General features: G+C 45.6%; 1 protein-coding gene across 1 annotated transcript in view; it reads right to left on the reverse strand.

Moving 5' to 3' along the window:
• Positions 1 to 9,744: 9,744 nt before the first annotated feature.
• The window catches only part of smpd3 (sphingomyelin phosphodiesterase 3), a gene marked incomplete at both ends in the record, with an annotated part of 38,609 nt that continues 27,005 nt past the window's right edge, over positions 9,745 to 21,348 (reverse strand). Inside the window, 3 exons of the mRNA XM_083973798.1 lie at positions 9,745 to 9,846; positions 20,590 to 20,758; positions 21,161 to 21,224. Coding sequence (XP_083829924.1) covers positions 9,745 to 9,846; positions 20,590 to 20,758; positions 21,161 to 21,224 — 335 coding nt within the window. The remainder of the gene's footprint in view (positions 9,847 to 20,589; positions 20,759 to 21,160; positions 21,225 to 21,348) is intronic.

The raw sequence follows: 21,348 nt of genomic DNA on the forward strand, positions 1-21,348 counted from the left end.
CAACTAGAGAAGCTAGTGGTTAGCAGACTTCATCTCTCGAGGGGGGGTCTAACTCTGTGTCACGGTGCATTGGACCATGGGTTAAACTTACGCCGGAATATTCCTTTAAGAAGGATAAACCTTGTCCCAGAACTGCAGGGTTCTTTGAATAGTCAAGTGGCCGAGCAGCTGTTTTCATCTCTGCAGAAAAACAACTATTTTCTTAAAGGAGTATTATCGCAAAATTCGGCCACTAGATGGAGCCAGGCGGAGCTTATCAGATATAAACAAGTGGGCAGCTGTCAGAGAGAGAGAGCAGCCTCGTTTAGTCCCCCCCCTCCCCCCCTCCTTCTCCCTTCCCCCTCCTCCTCCCTCACCGCTGAATGAACGTGCAATCGCGGGAAAAAGAAAACTCGCTAGTGGAAGCGGCAGCTCTACGTCGCGCACAACCACAACAACGACAACAACTACTGACACGTCCTCCTCCTTAATAATGCTGAGAGGACAGCTGAAGAAAGACACAGGGACGTGGAGACAAAGTGTTCTACCAGCGATTCAGTGACTGTGAGCACCCTAACACTGCTACATTACTTACTGTTGCATATTTGTCCGGTTCGGAGGTCGGATTTGCGAGTTCCGAGTGCATTTTAACGCAGCAAGCGCCGGGCCGGCTTGGATCATAACAAAGACAAATGCTGCATTTGCCCCATGGACACTATACTGTTGGCGATTTTTTTTTGTAAATTTAGTTATGGCTCCCCCCGACCCATCTTTTGCATATGTCAGCTTATTTTATGCTATTACTGCTGTATTTGCGATAATGCTCCTTTAACAACATGGCCTCGTCAACCCACATTTTTATGATGAGAAACCTGCATCATCAAAACAGCAACACAAATGGAAAAACTTATGAAAAAGCAGCTCAAGAGAGGACATGAATCACATACTCTGCACAACATGTTCTCAATGAAGTTGGACCAGCAGTATTAGGCAAGTCTGAAGTCAAGGATTGTTTTTATTTTACAGTTATTTGAAATGTAGATTAAACTGAATCCTATGTTTTTTCTAAAGCCCCAGGATTCCTACCATCTGAAAGATCTGCTCAGCATCAGCCCTCACCAGTTGGAGCCCCTCAATGAGGGCTTTGCGCTGACACACACAAAGGTGTGTGGCAGGTTCTGAAAATGGCAAATTATTTTGGCTTTTTTTATTCTCCTTTTTTTAATATATTTTTTTCAAACCTTTATTCTCCTGGATAGATGGTGACACCTGTGGACCAATGTACAACCATGCCGGGCATCATGGACAGTGCACCCACATCCTTCCCAACAGCAGCTCGTATGTCTACGTATTATGTATATGTCATGAAACCCAGCCAACCATGACATTCTTGGGCTACATATTATGCTGAATTGTAAAATATATGTGTAGTAATTTCTTTTCTTTTTTTTTTATAACAATGATTAGCTTGACTATGTCCTGGATACTGAGAAGCCAGAGTCAGAACTAATTGTGAAGACAAAAAAGAGTTGCCTGACACATAGTGACTTCTGGACCCTTGGCCTGAATCAGGAGATGGAATCAACTGTGGGTTAACAGTTAATAGATTTCATATGTGAACTAATTATGTGTCGTTATGGCTGCTAAATGAAAGTTTGGGTGTTTTTTTTTGCAGATAGGAAATGCTTGTTTTGAGCTCATCAAACAAACCGCTCAATCAAAGGTATAAGGTTTGCATGCCAAGATTCACATTTGCAATATTTTCCTCAGGGGAAATGCATTTTTGTGGCTGATTTGTATGCTGTACCAACATGGCGACAGCCAACTGCATGCGACCCACTCCCAAGTTTACCTGTAAGTATAGCTACCTACTTGAGTAGATTTTTACACCAGTACTTTTACTTTTACTTGAGTAAAATTTCATCAAGGTTTTAGTTGAGTAGATTTTTTTGGTACTCTTTCCACCCTTACTGACTGATTGATAAACTGACTGAAGCTGCTGCTCTTCTAGCAGCCTGACAGATGGATGGATGAAGGTAACCAAGTGAGACAGCTTTAGCCTTTAGTACAGTGATTTCTGATCTTAGCCACTATCATTAGGTCTAATTATGAAAGCCTAAACAAAGAGTGAGCCAGCTACAATTTCTGTGCATAGGCAAAATGAAGAGAAGGAAACTCAAAACCTTGTGTGTTCATAACAGTAACTTTCTATCTCTTAAGACAGAATGGAGCTCGAATTAGAATGAAAAGACACAATTCATTAAATCAAAGATCAAATATGTAACATTTATATTTTAATGTGTTTGACCTTTTCTGGAGGCCTAAGGCCTGAGGGCTCGCTCTGATTCCCACACGCCCTTGACTAGACAGCATCAAATAACACAATTTAGTTCAAATAACAACGCAGACAAAGATAGAGGGAAATATCCTTTGTTTAAAAAAACAGAAGAAAATAAGCAGTTTGTTGAAGAAGCTTAGAAAGAGAAAAGCTATTGATCCCCTAGCCATATTACAGAGACCAAGCTAGACGAGTCCATCAAGACACACCCCCACCCAAAGACCAAAAAAAAAAAAAATCAAGTCAAAAGAACATACAAATGATAGAAACCCAGGACAGAAAAGGAGAAAAGGATAGTTGAATGAGGCATCACTTAAACTACAAGCGTGAAGCATATTATTACAGTACATGCGGCTACAAAGCTTCAATCTCAACTGGGACTTGCTGTGAAATCATTCTGTCCTGAACCTGATGGTGAGATGCAGAAACATCAGAGAACACTACACACATCTCAGGAGGTACAACAATGTCTTCAGCAACAGGTCCCATTTGTTCGCTCACTTGAGAATTTAGACACCAAAATAATTAATGAGTCCTTTCGGATTATTATCTGAAATATATTGTGAATATTCCAGTGACCTGTTTGTGTACATATACTGTACTTGTAACAGGGACATTTTGGTGTCCATGCTCCCATCACATAATAATATATCAAATGACCATTGGGACAATTTAATTTCTGTGTTTATTTTCTGACAGTGATTTGAGAAAAAGCTCAAGTGAGAGGAGGATGCTCTGTGGGGTGTGGTGCTTACACCTGCATGACTCCACTCAGAAGTGCTGTGTTTGCTCATGGTGTTTACAGTGCACAGGACCACTGTGGTGGTGGGTGACTCTCAGAGGATCTGTAAAAAAAGATGTCCACACCTGTCAAAACTACTGATTATGACACTGATGCTTGATGTTTGTTCAAACCACGGTGTATTTGATTGAAAGACCATGACAATGATGGGCCTTGAACCTTAAATACAGTAGATGGTTGGCAATGGCATTATTTGATGTGAGTTAAACACACAAAGTGAAGTTGAACTATATTCTACATGGACGTGGCCGTTACCCTGTGCCAGCTGTGTTGTGTGTCTTGGTTCCAGCCGTCCACAACACTGCACATATACTGTACTGTTAACTGCTATGGCCAAAGAATGGATGGATGTATATTCTACATGAAGGGAAAATGTAAAGGATATTGGATTGTTTCGGTGGTCAATCAATCAAAATGTAAAAAAAAAAGTTTTCCTGGTGGCACAATCCACAGCAGCACAGAACTCTGTCACCATGCTCCCTGCTGCCTCTCCTCATTGGCTGTGTACTGATCTACTGCAAACGCTGACTATACTCGACCGTCCTTCACAACCCCCTGTCAAATAACCCAACTATTCCTTCAAGAACTGATTTTAAACCAAACTATGACCTTTTCCTAAACCTAGGAGTAGTTGTTGATTCAAAATCGGTGTTCCATAAGTTTATGCGTTTATTATTATTATTATTATTATTATTATTATAACCTGGCACTGTTTGTTGTTTTTTTAAAGGTCCCATATTATACTATTTTTACTCAATTTCACTCAGCTGTCAGACGTCCAACTAAACTGTATTCGAAATGTATTGCCTCAAACTGATCCATGGTCCTGAATGTCGGCTGTCTAAAAGTCGCTCAAAAGCTCTACTGAGAACAAGCTGTTTCTGTGCCTGCACCTTTAAGTAACATGGTTACTGTACACGGCAAAGATTATTACCGACTTGACTTAAAATTGGTCTGTATTTCATCAATTTAGCTCAGGAGTTTCTTGCTGTGCACTGCAGCCATAGAAATAGACGTGGTAGGCGTTTTATCGCGCTGAGGGGCCGGCCTCACTCCCGTCATGACATCACCACAGGAGCTGAGTCTGAACAGCCGGTATGAGCACCGTTTGACCAGTCGGTGGGCTGCTGAGTCGATGCAGGACCCGTTTGCTTTCCTCATTCTAGGAGTTGATAGGCTCAGGGAGGATCAGTTTATCTATGTAGAGACCAGAAAAAAACAGTTTTTCATAATATGGGACCTTTTAAAGTATATTTTGGGGGGCTTTTTGCCTTTAATTGATAGTGTAGTAGTAGAGAGAGACAGGAAATGGGGAGGCAGAGAGAGGGTGACTGACATGCAGCAAAGGTCCGCCCAAGTGGGGATAGCGCCTACTCTACGAACCGAGCTAAACGACGCCCCATAACCTGCTACTGTTGCTGCTCCATTTCTGGTGATGGTCCTACTGTCTGTGTTTTTATTAGATGATCATTCAAGTTAGAGGAGGTTTTCCTGTGAAGGGTCAGAAATGGCTTCGGCTTTAAATTCTGCTGACTTGATTGTCTTAGCAATAGAGGTGTGCAAAAATAGATTCACATTAGATTTGCAATTCTATCTCTATAGCTTCCAAGTTGATTTATACATTTCAATCGATTCATATCTTCAGTCTTGTGATGATATTGTCACACGTCTTTCCCTAACGTTAGTGAAGCTCACCAGTCTCATAGATGGTGCTGTGTTTCTGCCCAGATACTCCTCTTTGGTGAGAGCAAGAAGTGTAGTGTTAGAAATGGGGAACAAAAAGAGAAAGTAATTCAACCTACTCCATCTTCACCGAGGGCAGCAATTAGGCACGTTTAAGATGTTATTTCTTCCATGGTGTATTTAATGTCAACCAGTGTAAACATGTAGCTGCCAGTAGTCTCTGAGCTACACAGTGACTGAAATTGTCAATCAGTGGATATGTGCATGACAAAGTCACACTGTTAACACTTCTACACAGCTTGTGCTATGTCTTCATAGCCTTGCCTGTCTTAAACTGTCTTCATCTTGAATGGATTACCTGCTGCTTTATGCTACACCAATTACAACCTGCTACATCCATGGAGATGGATGTTTGGCTGATACTACATCATATTTCATTATGATAAAACTGAACATAAAGTCAGTCTCACATCTGATCATGTTACTATAGTCAGCTGATCTTTGTAAAAATTCACTGTATAAAGATTATTAACTACACAAGCATAGAAACAAGCCACAACTTAAAGGGATAGTTCAACATTTTGGCAAATTGGCCCATTGCCATAATCGCTATAGTCATAGCAGTAGGTTCGTTACCTTTATTTGTCGGTGTAAGCTATTTTTAGAACGGAGGAGCGGAGCGGCAGGCTGTTCAGAGCTACACTATGGAGGCTAATGGAATTTCTTGGTTTCCCTCATCAAACTCATCAAATAGAAAATCCCCAAACTCCAAAACGCTTTCGTGGACAAGTTGTGACCTGCACAATCACCACGCTATGAGATAATAATGGAACGTTACGAAACGGAGCCGTTTTCGAGGTAAATACAGAGTCTGCTTGCTGAAAAACTGTCCCTGAACGCAACGCGCATCAGCGGTTTTGCATGAATTTACCTCTAAAACAACTCTGTCTCGTAACGTTCTATTATTATCTCATAGCGTGGTGATTGTGCAGCTCACAACTTGTCCACAAAAGCGTTTTGGAGTTTTGGGATTTTGTATTTGATGAGTTTGATGAGGGAAACCAAGAAATTCCATTAGCCTCCATAGTGTAGCTCTGAACAGCCTGCCGCTCCGCTCCTCCGTTCTAAAAATAGCTTACACCGACAAATAAAGGTAACGAACCTACTGCTATGACTATAGGGATTATGGCAATGGGCCAATTTGCCAAAATGTTGAACAATCCCTTTAAGAGTGTGTACCGACCTATGCACATGATGTAGGTCCAATACTCTGACAATACACTTATCGTATGACCATCACATATCACCTAATACCATCATTTTTGAATTGAAAATTTGTTTTGAATCAAAATTTGATTTTAAATTGAAATCCTCAACCCATGAATTAATATTTATAGTGTGAAATTTTCTGAATCGTGCAACTCTAATTAGCAACTGTGTGATGAGTAGTGGATATCTTGTGATTTGATTTTTTAGGGGGGATTTATTGTGAGTGCTGTGAACACTGGGATGTCCCTGTTTACCATAAAAAAACTACCATTCTTCATAATATGTACAACAACTCCATGACTGAGCGCAGGCGTCACTCCGGTATACAGTTTGCTTTGGTAGTTTTCTCAGAACCTGTGAGCAGCATCCAATGATAACACTGGGAGAACAGCCAGTGAGCGAGGAGGAGATTCTGTGACTTTAAAGCTGCACTCATAGTTGAATGTTGGGTGAATGGATTTTATGGCTTAGATGAAGAGCTTTGAGACTTGGAAGAATGACTTGACTTTGTAGTTCCCCTCAGTTCCACAGAGCATTGTTACATCATTCAATAAAGTATATTTGTTGTTAAAGGGATAGTTCACCCAAAATTCAAATTTCACTCATTATCTACTCACCCTCACCCTCATGCTGACTAAGAGCGGTTCACTGCTCTTCCTGTGTCAGTGCAAATCACGAGACATTTGCACTGACACAGGAAGAGCAGTGAACCGAGACACTGGGAGCTTCCGCTACAAACAAGCTTAAAATATAGACTTATTTAATTTTTTTCTGAACAATTTCTCATGTCGGGGCTTCAATACAAGAGGGACATTACAGACGAGCAGCATGGAGGTATTTGGATGTTTTTTGGTGTGTCTTTTTGGACGAAGAAAGTTGGTATCCATTGACAACCATTATATGGACAAATACTGCTGCGCGGACCCCCCCGTAACTCAGAGAAGGAACGGAGGACTCTGAAAATTCTCACAGCTCTTAGTTGACATGAGGGTGAGTAGATAATTTGAATTTTGGGTGAACTATCCCTTTAAGTTGTTTGTTTACCACCCAATAAATTGCTGTAATAAATTTGCCCCAGTTACTGGTCACCCCTCTCTCAACCCATCACTTTCTTCAGGCTTGTTGTGTTTAAGAATAGCCTATGCAAAAAAAAAGAAAGAAAAAAAAAATACAAGTTTAGCAGACAGACCCCAAGTTCAATCAATTATTTTTACCTTTCAATTAAAAAAAAAAAAGAACACTGGAGTGTATTTTCATCATGAAGATATCACATTACACATTTCTACGGTTTGCTCTCTCCCCACTAAGTAAATGTTATTTCATGAACTTCTTACTTATTGAGAGAAGTAAGAGACATTCATTGATAGACCGTGGCACCTTTCTGTAACTCATTGTTGACCTACAGTGTATGTACATGACTATTTACCAAGTAAACAACATATTCTGGGATTTGATCTCATTGAATTTCAACCTGACCTGAAGAGTGGGGATTTGCAAAAGAATCAAGGGGGGAAAAAAACACAGTGAAGCGTGCATGGAAAAAGAAGAATAGGAACAAACTGCAGTAACAAGAACATGTTAGTCATAATAATTATAATAATGTGAGTCATAAAGAGACAGAGAGAGTGTCAGAGCAGCCAGGTGATTTTTGGACTCACATACAGAACATAAAAAAACGACCCTCATGTTTCCTGCGTTACCTCTCACATACCATACAGTACACATACACTCACACAGGTGGACGCTTGCAACAGTACCAAATACTGTATACTCTTGTATGACACATGCTCTGCACTGTGTTTCATGTCAGCACAGACTGTTCAGGGAAACACCAGTTAGCACATTTGTATTGAAAAAAGATAACATGATGAGCTGCCCAATCATACACACATCAGAAGCTCCGGTCTAGTGCTAAAAACACACAAACAGGGCAAAAAAACGGTTGTAAATATTGTTCACCATGCAGACCATGGAGCCCAAACAGCATCTGTGCCCTAAACTGTCACTGTGATGCAAGTTGTACTGGTTTTCAACACGCATCTTTAGGAGAAACATGAGAAACATGAAACATGGTTTTTGTTAGATGTCCCATGAGCTCTCATCATACAACACACTTGAGTTGTTATTACACTGCTTCATGTGTTTGTTTACTCCATATTCATTAGCCTTATATATATGGCTGGACTGTCTTGACAGTTTAGGGACACATAAACGTGTTTGGACAACTGGCTGTGCTCACACCAATAACAACACAGTCGTGGCTCTCTGACCAGATAGCTACGGTGGTTTGTTAGCAAGCCCATAATAGCTTCTCTCCTTGAGACGGTGGAACGTGTCATTGTGGGATGTTTTATCACCTGACAACTCTGTACATGATGTGTGTGTAGCTTGTGTTTCCGCTTTAAGCAAAATCCTCAGTATGTTTTCAGTGCACACCTTTTGTGTGTGTTAGGTTTTCATTAGCAGGGTAGAGTCTCACATGCACACATGCCACACAGGCTTACAGTTAGTGTGTGTTTCCAACTCGTCGGGCATCCAGACTCAAGCAAGCAAGTGTATTAAATCACTATATGAAAGTTGTAAACTCAGACTGTTTTCCACCATGCATTAGCAAAGCCTTGGTTCCCAGTATTACACCAAAATGTCCTTTAGTCTTGAAATTGTCACCAATCATGGCTGAAAAACATGCTATATGCATTTCACTGGATCAGACTACTTTATCTTCAGTTCCATCACTCTATACAACAGCCTACCGCTTTTTTAGAAACATACAATATAGTATTAAACAGGCATTAAACTTCCTATAAAAAGTAATGTGGCCACAATAGAAATTGTATCATATTTTTTTTCTCATTTTAGAAAGACTAGTTTGAATTTTCTTTTCTTTCGTTTTTTTTCTTTTTGTTTTTTTCTTTGTTTTTTTTTTGGAAAAGAAGACACTTGTTGAGGTTCCTGGGACTGATGTGGGAGGGCTAAGGTGAATGACTGACTGCAGAACTGACCAATAGCCTTTCAGAAAGGTGCATGACACAAGGACACAGGTAGTCAGTGAAAAGGCCAGTCAGCAGCTGTACATTGCACTCTCATCACTTGGACACAGTCGCTAAAGGAGGAGGAGGACCCAACTGATGAGGATCCATCTGTCCCTGAAGGTAGAATCATAAAAACATCAGACTTACACTGCGGCTAAAACAGATCCAATAAAAGGAGTGTGTGGAAACTGGCTACATGAAACAAAAAATATAAATCTCCAAATTTGATTCAGGGAGTGTTTGAGGAACAGGAACAAAGAGGCCAGGTGACGTTGAATAACCAACATGTTGATCACTTGTGTTTGTGATGTAATGTGTGTGTGTGTGTGTGTGTGTGTGTGTGTGTGTGTGTGTGTGTGTGTGTGTGGTTTACCCAGGAGGCTTGCCTTTCTACACTGAATTCTCTTCTTTATCTCTGCCCTTCAGAGTCTTCCTCTTTCCTATCAAACATCTGTTTCTGCTCCCTCTATATGTACCTCCTTTATATCCCTTCCATTCCTCTCGCAGACCAGCTTTGTGTCTGTGTGAAGCATCTCCATATCGGTAAACTTCATCTCTTCTCCTCCTCCTGGGTGTCCGTCATTCCTCCATGGCAGTATTTTTTTTTTTAAAAACACACAACGCTCAAGTGGTCGATCAACCTAAGGCTCCTCTTCTCCAGTGGACACAGCCAGTCGCATGGCCACAGAGAGGTGGTCGGTGAGGCCGGCTAGCTGAGTGACAAAGCTGAAGTCCTCGATATCCTGCATGGGGCAAAGACAAAATCCATTATCATCATGACTTCACTAATCTCAGCTGTTATTCTGTGTAGAGCTTTAAAGCTGTGAGCAACTGAGCAAAACATGGTACTGATTTTGATTTTTGTTTCACTGAATTGTCTGGTTAAAAACCAAGCTGAGAATGAGCAACAGTATAATATATTCAAATATGTGTTTCTGTCTACTTCTTCCTCAATCACACGAGCTGTTGTGCAGATGCCCTCGTGTGGCAACAGTGGGCAAATGCATACAGTACTTAAACACATGGAGCAAGTAAAATGGTGCAGTAGAGTGGACTTTCTAGTTTCCAGTTGAGTAAAGCTAGATATTCTAACTTATCAGATCACTTTTTTTCTCTGTTGTTGCACTGAGCAGGGCCGTTGCTAGGAATTCTGGGCCCCCTTAAAGAATACTAAAGTGGGCCCCTACCCCCTAACCTTTCCATTTTTTTTCCTTAGACTAGGTATGTATTATCATTTTTTATTTAGCCTACTTTGTTTTGATGCTAATGCTAAGTATTGTGTGGAGATTTCCTATTTTCAGACATGTTATTTGTCTCCTGCTATTTTACATTGTCGGGAGTTAATAGCGCCCTCTAGCGGCGGAAGTACACCCAGTGTTTCTTCTTCGGTGGTTATCATTACTGTGACTCGGTTTGACCGGTGAAGCTGAGCTGGTGAGTTGATGTGCATAAAGTAATGCAACTTGTGTTAAATATCATAAATATGACCATTAAGGTAGTAATGTTTATATATATTTGTGTTTTACAGTTGATTACCTGCTACTGCGGCTGCTACTGCTGCAATACAGTTGCTACTGACGGCATGATCACTGTTTAAGTGCCAAAAGAAAAGCATGTGTGGAGTTGCTAATGAAGAAATAAACAAGTGAAAAGACAGAGATTGTGTCGGAGCTGAGTGTGACACTGTTTCGCCGGTCAAGCACACCCCGTGCGGTGGGATTTATTAGGTTAACACAGTTAGGTTAATAAAAACCCGTACAGTAATCAACACTAAGCCAACCCCGTGACGGAGAAGCGGAGGTCGGACAGTGTCAACAACAGCAAGCTACAGGAGGAGACCCGGCGGAGCTTCGCGGCCGCTCGACGGAGCTTCGGACCCGGTCCCGGCCCTCAGGAGAGGAGTTCGTATGTTCTGTGACTGTGCTTGAGTGACTTTCATTGTGACTGTTTAGCACGACGGCATAGGATAAGCCGATCGCCGCGAATTAGCTGTTAGCACGCTAGTTAGCCGCTAAGCTAACGGCTAAGCTAACGGAAGTTGATCGGCGCCATCTTGGCTCAGGTACGGCCGGCCGGAAGTGCGTCATCAAAACAAACAAAGAGTGAAAGAGAGAGGGTCATTGAAGCATGGCTGACTGTGGAGAATTAAAGAAGAAGCGTTCCTATGCACAAGGGGCTTTTACTAGGAAGGCAAATGCCATCGAGTTTAACATGGAACTTTTGAATGAGCATGACCTCAAACTTGAACTGAAAGCGCTCAAGGGAAGTTATGAAGAGATCTGTAATAGCAGTTTTGACTACATTGCTGTTATGGAAGAAGAGGATGCAAGTGGATTCGACATGGATGTAGCTGAGGTGAAGAAAAGGCTGCATGAATGCCGCGCAAAGTATCAAGACACAGAGATGAAGGTAAAAAGGACATTGTGGTCCCGCTGTGCATCGAGTCAATTGGGCAGTTTGAAGGCAGATCTCAAAGAAGTGTTTGGCCAGGCCGAAGCGCTTCTTTCAGGCCACTTGACCCATGACCAGTATGAGCTGGTGCACACAGCATTAGAGAGCAGAGTCGAAGCACTGGAGGAGTTTGTGCGAGAATGGGACCGCTTCGTCCCGAACAAGGAGGTAGATGACATGCGGGTCTGCCTCAAAGACTATAAGGAGAGGAGAAAAATGACTATAGTTGCACTGACTAACTACATGCACCAAGGCAGAAGGTCAGCGCATGGCGACCTTGGTGTCCTGGCAAGCGGTCAAGAGGACGTTGACGTCGGAGACGATGGTCAAGGTGGTGTGGACGGTGGAGGAACGTCCACCGCTGATAAACCAAGTGCGCCTCCGGACGGTGGCGGGGACAGCGGCACAGCGCAGGATGATGGAGTGCAAGGTGCAGGTACAGGCCCAGCCACCAACCCAACCGTTGCTGTGACTAGCAGTGCACTGGATGGTAATGTGGACCTTCTTGATGGGGCACAAGGCACGGGCCCTCCGTCGGGGTCTCCCCAAGCGCCACCACAGAGACATCCACCACAGTGGTCCTTGAACCCAACGTTTAACCCCGGCTTCTCTAGCACACCGCGACAGCAGCGAGGAGCGCATGCTGTGCTACCGGACAGTGTTGGGACAGGACGGAGCATGTCTGCTACCTCTCGGGGGTTAATCGGGCCTAGGATTGCGCTCGCGCCCCTAAGCCTACCAAAGTTCTCTGGAGACAGGAGAAGCTATTGGAGATGGAAGAGTAACTGGGGGACCCTCCAGGCATTAGCTGAACCCACAGGCTCCCCTGAGTGTAGGCTCTTCCATCTGCTGGACAGTATCGCTGATGCAGTAAAGCGCGAACTCAGGCTGTCTCATTGCCGTTCCGCGGAGGAGGTCTTCCGGGTTTTGGAGGACTGTTACGGGGACATGTCGCAAATAGCGGACGATATTGTACTGGAGCTACAGGACTTACCAGCTGTGCGCAACAACCAACCAAGGGAGGCATTGCAGTTGATTCAAGCGGTGGAAAGGGCGCTGTTGGACCTTATAGACTTGGGTTGTGAGGACGCCATAAAAAACCAGTTGGTGATCCGGTCACTGGAAAGTAAGCTGCCGGAAAGTATGAAGGAAAGGTGGCTTTTGTACCGATGCGACGCGGCTAGCAACGTCAACCCACGTAACCGGTTCGACAAACTATGGCAGTTCCTGAGAGATCAGAAGACGGTTCTGGTGCAACTGGAGCAGTTACAGATCACCAGACGACCAAACTCTGCCAGAGCGGGTGAACCAAGCCCCCGTGAGAAGCCAAAGGAAAGACCGGGGGATCGAAGGCAGGAAAGGCGTTCATTTACTAAGGCCACGGCAAGCGAGGCGAGAGAAGAATCATCGCGAGATCCTTGCGGTATGTGTGGCGAAGAGGGACATACTGGACGTCTATATCGCTGTAAGACATTTAAGAAGGCTAATCCAGCAGAGCGCAGGGCTCAAGTAAAAAAGACTAAAGCCTGCCCCAAATGCCTGGATCTCCATGGGAGGGACAGTCCCTGCAATAAAAACTTTCTGTGTCGCAAGGACGAATGTAAAAGAGGCGACGCCCCTCCAGATCACCACTTCTTCCTGTGCCTCAAATCACCAGCCAAAAGGGACACTGCTAGGGCGGAGACCAAGTGGGAAAAGAGGAGAGAACCCCGTGGCCCGACCGAAGAACAAGAGACTTTGTTTGCTAGCCTAGGTCTGACTCCGGAGCAGCTGGAGGCTGTTCGTAAGGCCTGCACAAATAAAGTGTCCTCAACAATATGTGCTGGCAAAGATTTCGTGGACGAGAGTGGACCGAAAGAACACCCGGTCCTCATGATGTTGGTTGAGGTCACGACCAAGAGAGGAGACTGGGTCGGAGCCCTCATCGACCTAGCCTCTGATACTAACTATATCACTCACCAAGCAGCAGAGAGGCTTGGATTGGCAGGTGAGCCAATCACACTGGTCGTGTATGGTGTAGGTGGTATGGAGGCTAGGGTTGAGACAAAGAGGTACTGTGTGAGCATAAAAGTAGCCACAAAAAGGGGAACATGGCGCCTCCATGAGATGCTCTGCTATGGACTAGAGGAGATCGCCAGAGTGGACCATGCAGTGGACTCGGAGCGCCTGGAGAAATTCTTCCCTGGTGTTGTCAAACCGGGGGAGCTGACCCGCCCGGAGAAAGTTGAGTTACTTATCAGTACCCGGGAAGGTCGCCTTGCTCCCCAGCGGATGATGAGGAGCGGCGATCTGGTGTTGTGGGACGGTCCGCTCGGTAAGACCGTCAGTGGCGTGCACCCGGACCTTTTTGAGGACATTGAGGTGACTGCGCGCCACTCATCGACTCACTTTGCATGTTCCATGAGAGCGGAGTCCAGGAGAGTCGAGGTTCACCATAACTACCACCCCGAGTTAAAGAGCAGCGTGGAAGTCGGAACCACGGCTGCGTGCAATGCTGAGATCGTTAAGTGGCTGCAGTGGGACAGCATTGGGGCCGCCTGTAACCCTATGTGCGGTGGTTGTCGGTGTGGAAAGTGCGCCCCTGGTGGGAAGGAGATGTCTCTCGCTGACGAGCGCGAGTTAGAGATCATCAGGGGAGGTCTGACCTTCAAAGTGAGCGACCACCACAGCGACAAGCCCCACTGGGACGCCAGGTACCCCTGGAAAGAGAACCCTGCTACCCTGCCGAACAACCGCGAAGCTGTCAAGGCGGCTTTCCTGAAATCGGAGAAGCGCCTCGAGAAGGATCCGAAGTGGAAGGAGGCTTACGCGAGGCAGGTGCACGACATGGTAGCCAGGGGGGCTGCGATCAAGCTTTCCAGGGCTGCGATGGACAGTTGGAACGGGGCTGTGTGGTGGGTGAACCACCTGACAGCACCCAACCCACACTCCGTCTCCACTCCGGTAAGACTAGTCTGGGACAGCAGCCGGGAGTTCAGGGGTGTTAGCCTGAATAGCATCCTGCTGAAGGGTCCAGACGTCTTGAACCCCATCCGCGCAGTTCTGCTCCGTTTCCGGGAGGGGGAGCACGCGGCGGTTGGAGATGTATCCAAGATGTACAACTCGGTGTGGTTGGAGGATCAGGAGGTGCATGTCCATCGCTTCCTGTGGAGGGACTCTCCGGCTGATGACATCGAGGACTACGCCGTGGTACGGGTGAACATGGGCGATAAGCCGGCTGGCTGTATTGCCCAAGTGGCCATGAGGGAGACCGCCCATCTACCCCAATTCGCCGACAAAGTGGATGAAAGACATGTCATTGTGGACAACGCCTACGTGGATGACATTCTGGTGTCCCACAATGACCCCCAGAGACTGAGCGAGATCCTTCAGGGGGTTGAGGCCATCCTTGCAACCGGGGGGTTTTACCTTAAGCCTTGGGTGCGGTCTGGCCACAGTGGGAGGCGAGGCGGTGTTCCCACCAAGACTGAGACTATTGTGTTGCCCAACCAGTTGCGCGACGAGGACAACAAGGCCCTGGGAGTGGGTTACCACGTGGGGGAGGACAAACTTTTCCTCATGGTGGCCGTCAATTTCTCCACAAGGAAGAAAAAGATGCGCACCGAGCTCGACCTCACCGTGGAGGACATAGAGGAGAAGACACCGGATCCTCTTACCCGTCGTATGTTGCTGAGCCAGGTGGCCGGGCTTTACGACCCCCTTGGTCTGGCGACGCCCCTGAAACAGAAGGGCGTCATTCTTGTCAGGAGGGCCTTTCAAGAGGCCGGGACATTGACCAAGGATACGTGGGACAAGCCACTGTCTGATGAGCTGCGCGGGAAGGCGGTCGAGCTCTTCAAAGAGTTTGCCCAGCTGAGCACCATCACATTCCCCAGGAGTATTACCCCTACCGGCTGGCTGGGTAAACCCTGGGGGATTACATTCTCCGATGGGAGCTGTGACTCTTATGGGGCGGTTCTCTACCTGCGCTGGGAGACTTCAGGAGGTGTTGTGACTCGGCTCGTGGAGTCAAAGGCTAAATTGACCCCCCTCGACCAGAAGGGCGACGCTGTTAAAGCGGAGATCTGCGGAGCCGTTTTTGCCGCCCGCCTGAAAGGTTACATACTGAAGCATGGGCGGTTGGAAGTGAGCAGGTGGTACCACTTCGTCGACAGCCAAACTGTGTTGGGAGCCATCCAGCGGGAAAGTTATGGGTTCCAAACTTTCTTCGCTAACCGTGTTGGTGAAATCCAAAAGGCCGGACCTGTGACGGATTGGTGGTGGGTCCCCGGTCAGTACAACGTGGCCGATCTTGTCACAAGAGGGTGTTCCCCTGAGCAGCTTGATGGTGACTCCCTGTGGCAGAGAGGTCCCGAGTTCCTGACCAGAGCAGTGGAGGAGTGGCCCATGAAGTCTGCTGCAGAGGTGGCCTCCGGTACCAGGGAGGTTGTGAGTAAGCTCCAAAGGAAAGCTTTCTCTGCCATCATTACAAGGGCTCAGGCAAAGAAGTTGTCTGCTTCAGACGGTCCTACCGATGTGGACGCCATGGTCGAGGACGGGGCGATCACGTGGCCTCCTACGGTTGATGATAAGGGATCCTCGCAAGGTGCTGCTACAGGGTCTTCTTCAATAGCATCTAGTGCCTGCAGAACGAAGAGGTTCTGGGGTTTGGCTCTTGTAGGACAGATGGATCTTTCAAGGTTTGCTACGCTAACCAAGCTCTGTGGGGCTGTCGGATACATCCGCAGAGCCATTCACTCCTGGTTACTCGACAGAGATCGAACTGGCGAGCGAGAACAGTGGGAGGCAGTACTCACAGTCCGGGAGCGAGAAGAGGCATTCAAGGACTTATGTCTCGCAGCCCAGACAGGCGTGACCTTCCCCACAACTACACTCAACCGTCTGGTTGTGAACAAGGACCAGGCAACGGGCCTCTTGCTGTGCCACGGCCGGATTCAGTCCGTTGATAAGGAAGGACCTGGGGTCCCGCTGATCCCCTACAAGGAGCGGATCAGCACCCTCCTTGCTGAAGAAGCCCACCGTGTCAACCATGAAGGCGTTGCCGGTACCCTCCTTCGGATGAGGAAAAGAGCCTGGGTGGTGCAAGGCCCTAGAGTTGCTCGCAAAATAATTGACTCGTGTCTTCACTGTCGGAAGTGCAGAGCCAAGTTATGCTCTCAAGTAATGAGTGATCTTCCTTCTGTGCGCACCGGGCCAGCAGCTCCTTTCGAGTACACAACGCTGGACCTGTTCGGTCCATACACAGTCAGGGACGGTGTGAGGCGGCGCACAAAGAAGAAGGTCTGGGGCGTTGTCTTCAGTTGTATGGCCTCAAGAGCGATCCATGCGGATCTGGTCGAAGACCTATCAACTGAAGGCTTTCTCAAGACTTATCAGCGCTTCACCGCCCTAAGAGGTCATCCCCGTAAGCTCTGGTCCGACCAGGGCACCAACTTCGTGGGGGCCAGGCCTGCGCTGGAGGATCTCTACAGCTTCCTGGCAGGTATCGACAAGGAGGAAGTCCAAAGGAGAGCAGTTGTGGCTGGAACTGACTGGGTGTGGGAGTTTAGCCCTGCGGACTCACCGCATCGGAACGGGGCAGCGGAGGCAGCTGTCCGCGTGTTGAAGAGGTCGTTGAGCAGTGTTGGTGAGGAGGGCGACTTAACCGTCCTGGAGTTTCAAACCCTCCTCTACCTAGCGGCCAACCTTTCCAATGAGAGGCCGATCGGAGCCAGAGCTCAGGTCCAGGAAGAGACTGTGGACGTTGTGACACCAAACTCGTTGCTGTTGGGTCGAGCGGGGCCCAGAGGTGACACTCAGGGTTTTGAATTCCCTACCTACCCATTCAGTCGTCTGCGAGCAGTCCAGGTGGAGGTGGACAAGTTTTGGAGACGTTGGAGCCAGTTGGCAGGGCCTCACCTGTTCATTCGGCAAAAGTGGCATGCCCCAGCTAGGAACGTCACCGTTGGAGACCTGGTATGGGTTGCAGACCAAAACGCCCTCCGAGGTCGATTCAGGCTGGGTCGTGTCGAGGAGGCACGTCCAGATGATAAAGGTGTTGTCCGTGACGTCAAGGTGAGGATTTGTCATAGTCTTCCCATCAGCCTGTCCCAAGCCAGGAAGGACAAGGAGCCGTGTCCTTCCACGATACTGCACAGAGACGTCAGAAGACTGGTGGTGTTGCTACCAGTAGAGGAGCAAGGGGAGGCTTAACATACCCCTAAGAACTTGAAACTGTGGACACTTGAATCAAGACTCAGACCAAATCTGTGTCATTGGACAGTTATGTTGATTCTTTATTTGCCAATTGAAAGGTTTCACCTATTCTGTGTAATTACATTGTTGTATTAATAATAGTTATTGTGGCCTACTTGGTCAGAGACAAGTAGCCCAAGTGGGAGGTGTGTGGAGATTTCCTATTTTCAGACATGTTATTTGTCTCCTGCTATTTTACATTGTCGGGAGTTAATAGCGCCCTCTAGCGGCGGAAGTACACCCAGTGTTTCTTCTTCGGTGGTTATCATTACTGTGACTCGGTTTGACCGGTGAAGCTGAGCTGGTGAGTTGATGTGCATAAAGTAATGCAACTTGTGTTAAATATCATAAATATGACCATTAAGGTAGTAATGTTTATATATATTTGTGTTTTACAGTTGATTACCTGCTACTGCGGCTGCTACTGCTGCAATACAGTTGCTACTGACGGCATGATCACTGTTTAAGTGCCAAAAGAAAAGCATGTGTGGAGTTGCTAATGAAGAAATAAACAAGTGAAAAGACAGAGATTGTGTCGGAGCTGAGTGTGACACTGTTTCGCCGGTCAAGCACACCCCGTGCGGTGGGATTTATTAGGTTAACACAGTTAGGTTAATAAAAAACCGTACAAGTATTAGTCAGGTTCTTATGCAGAATAAATCAGTCATACAAAGATTAGACTACTGGGGGTTTTTGTGGGCCCTACTGGGCGCTGGGCCCCTAGAATTTTCATCACCTTTCTCCCCTATACAACGGCCCTGGCTGGCACTGAGGCTTAGCTAGTGTCCTCATCATGTGGCCTGCTTTTCTGCTGCTAGTTCAAGTAGAGGTGTTGGTGAGTAAGTTCATTTGAGCTTCTCTAACATCTGACCTCCTTGTATTTGTTCTTGCTTTAGACCGCAGTGTTAAACTCCCACATGTTTGTCCGCACAGTTGTGTCTCAAACTGGGTCAGTAAAGAAGAGTTGCTGCATGTTCTGACTGACTGATACCACATATCCCTAAACCAGTAGTCACAGCTTCTTTTACAACAGTTAAAACTAAAATATGGTTTATTTTTTACAAGTAAGAATAGAGCAAATTATTAGCAGTAAAAAAAGGGTCAATCAACTTAAAAAGAGGAGCTTCTCACTGTGTGCTTCTGTATCTCTGTTCAGCTGTCACATGTATTTACTTATTCATCAAAGGTGTAGGTACCATTCCTGATTGTCCCATGATGAGTCAAAAGTGTAGGACAAGAGTAAGCCTCAGTGCAGCAGGAACAGTATTAAGTGCAAGTGCTACATCTATTTAATAAGTGAGTACATAGTGCTAGTTAAATGTGTTAAGATTTTAAGAAAGGAGGTGCTCTCAGAAGAGATTCTTGAATCAGAAAGAGACACCCCTGCTCTGATTGGATGCTGCAGTTTGATCCACCATCACCACAGATGCCTTTTCAGATGTTTGTATAGAAACATAATATGCAGGAAGCTGGTCAGGCAGTGGTGCCCACAGGTGAAGCATGAACAGACACAACATGATGACATGATGTGTGTCAGGAAATGTAACAACTAATTGATGAAAACTTTGAGGTCTGTTATTGCAGAAGCAAAACAACAATCTGTGTGTTTAGTTTCACTTGGCAGTTGCTGTATCCTGCCACAAGGTGGCATCAATAAACTGTGGAGTGCGAGATGCAGAGAGTCAGAGAGCAAGACAGAGAGATGCTCTATGTAAATCCCTCACACAGACAGGCAGCCATCACATCACTGCCCTCATTCTCTCCTCCACAGTCTGTGTTGTTGTGTTTCATTGTTCCCAATCTTTTTTTTCTTTTTTCTTTTTAAAGTCACATATCCTCCTGTGGCTCCCATTTATGTGTCACATGGCTCAGGAAAACAAGTGCTGTTTTGTTGCGGGGAAAATATTCATAGCAGATCACCTGCCTGCTGACAAGATAAAGGTACAGTACACAGTATATCAGGGTTCTTGCACCAAGTTCCTGGTAATGGAAAAACAGTGTCACTCTACAAGCACTGCAGCTTCTTGGCTTGATGCCGTGTCTCTTTCTGTTTGATTTTACATTTGGTTTCCTTTGTTTTTTTTATTATTTATTGTGGCCCTTTATCACACAGGGTTGACTTGTTTATATACAGTAGTTTATGGACTGGGAGACTCTGATTAAGGGGTAGGTCTGCTGGAACATCTGTCAGCATGTAGATTACTATTATTGGTTTAGAACAATAGTTTCCAATCTGGGGGGATGGGATAGCCAAATGATTAACAAGAAAAGAAAGCAGCAAAAAAAAAAAAAAAAAAATCTCAGTAAAACCCTCTTTGTTAAAAAAAAAAATAGACAGTGTTATGGTACTACTGTAAAACTACACTTAAAAAGTACTTGAGACTTAATATATGGTTTATAATTAGGTAAAAAAGTTATAGCAAATTTCACTATTTATCTTAAATTTGCCTTGCCTTGCCTGTCCTGCAATAAAAATTTGTCATAGGGATCGTGAGTGTGCTGGCTTTTCCTCTCTTTTTCAGTTCACTATTTATCTTACAAATGACTAACGCATTAATAAATCAGGATGAATTTTACACTCTACAATATAGCTCATTTGTCAGTCACTCATTCATTAACAGGTATTTGACCCTTTTGCCTGTTATAAATGTTTGTAACTGGTAAATGAATTGTTGTTAAAATGAGAGGAAGAAGCAGAAACATGGATCTATGAGTCTCACTTCATTGTTGGATGTGGTATCTTTATAGATTCTTTTGACAATACAAAAAGAACTGAATAGTGACCCTCTGCTAAACCATACCAGTTTCCAGTCCTGCTGCAGGCCCTCGTCGCTGTAGAGGAGGTAGTCAATACGGCGTCCGTTGCCCTTCAGTGGGATCTTCCTCCCCTTTTGACTGCTGGCAGGACACTGGCTCTTACTGGGAGGAAACACCACGTACTCCTTCCTCCCTTCCTCGTTTTCCATCACTCTGATGGACACACAGTGTGGGCAGAGGATCAGTAAACTGAAGTTTAGACTCAGAGACACAGATACTGTACATTAGAGGTCAGAGGGTGTAGCCATGGCAGTCAAAAACAGTAACAAGACAACCAACAGGTATTGTGCCATTTAGCCACTACTGCAAATCCTGTGTCATAAAGAGAACAAGCTCCTTCTAACCGACAAACAACTGAGTCAGAGATATTAAGGTGAGCTTGAGTGCTGGAGACCTTGGTGAGGACTAGGTACTACATCTATTTATATCTAGTACAAATAGACCAAGACAAGAAGACAAGAAAAGAGGCGTGAGGGAGAATCAGCAGGAGATGGAACATTGTATGTGTGTATGTGTGTGTGCGTGAGTGCGTGTGCATGTGCTTGTGTGTCTTACTTTTGTAAACTTTCAGGTGTGCCGACCTCATCGTCATAAAGGCCACTGGGATCCAGGAGAGTACCTATTGAGTGACACATTAAACAGCGTCAGTCACACACTGACCACACGCTTTACCCCGAAAAAATGTAACAGTTGTGCTAATGAGTTGGAATTAAGTTGATTGGGAAGGTGTGATGAAGTCATTG

The sequence above is a fragment of the Trachurus trachurus genome (assembly GCF_905171665.1).
Source record: "Trachurus trachurus genome assembly, chromosome: 6".
Taxonomy (NCBI): domain Eukaryota; kingdom Metazoa; phylum Chordata; class Actinopteri; order Carangiformes; family Carangidae; genus Trachurus; species Trachurus trachurus.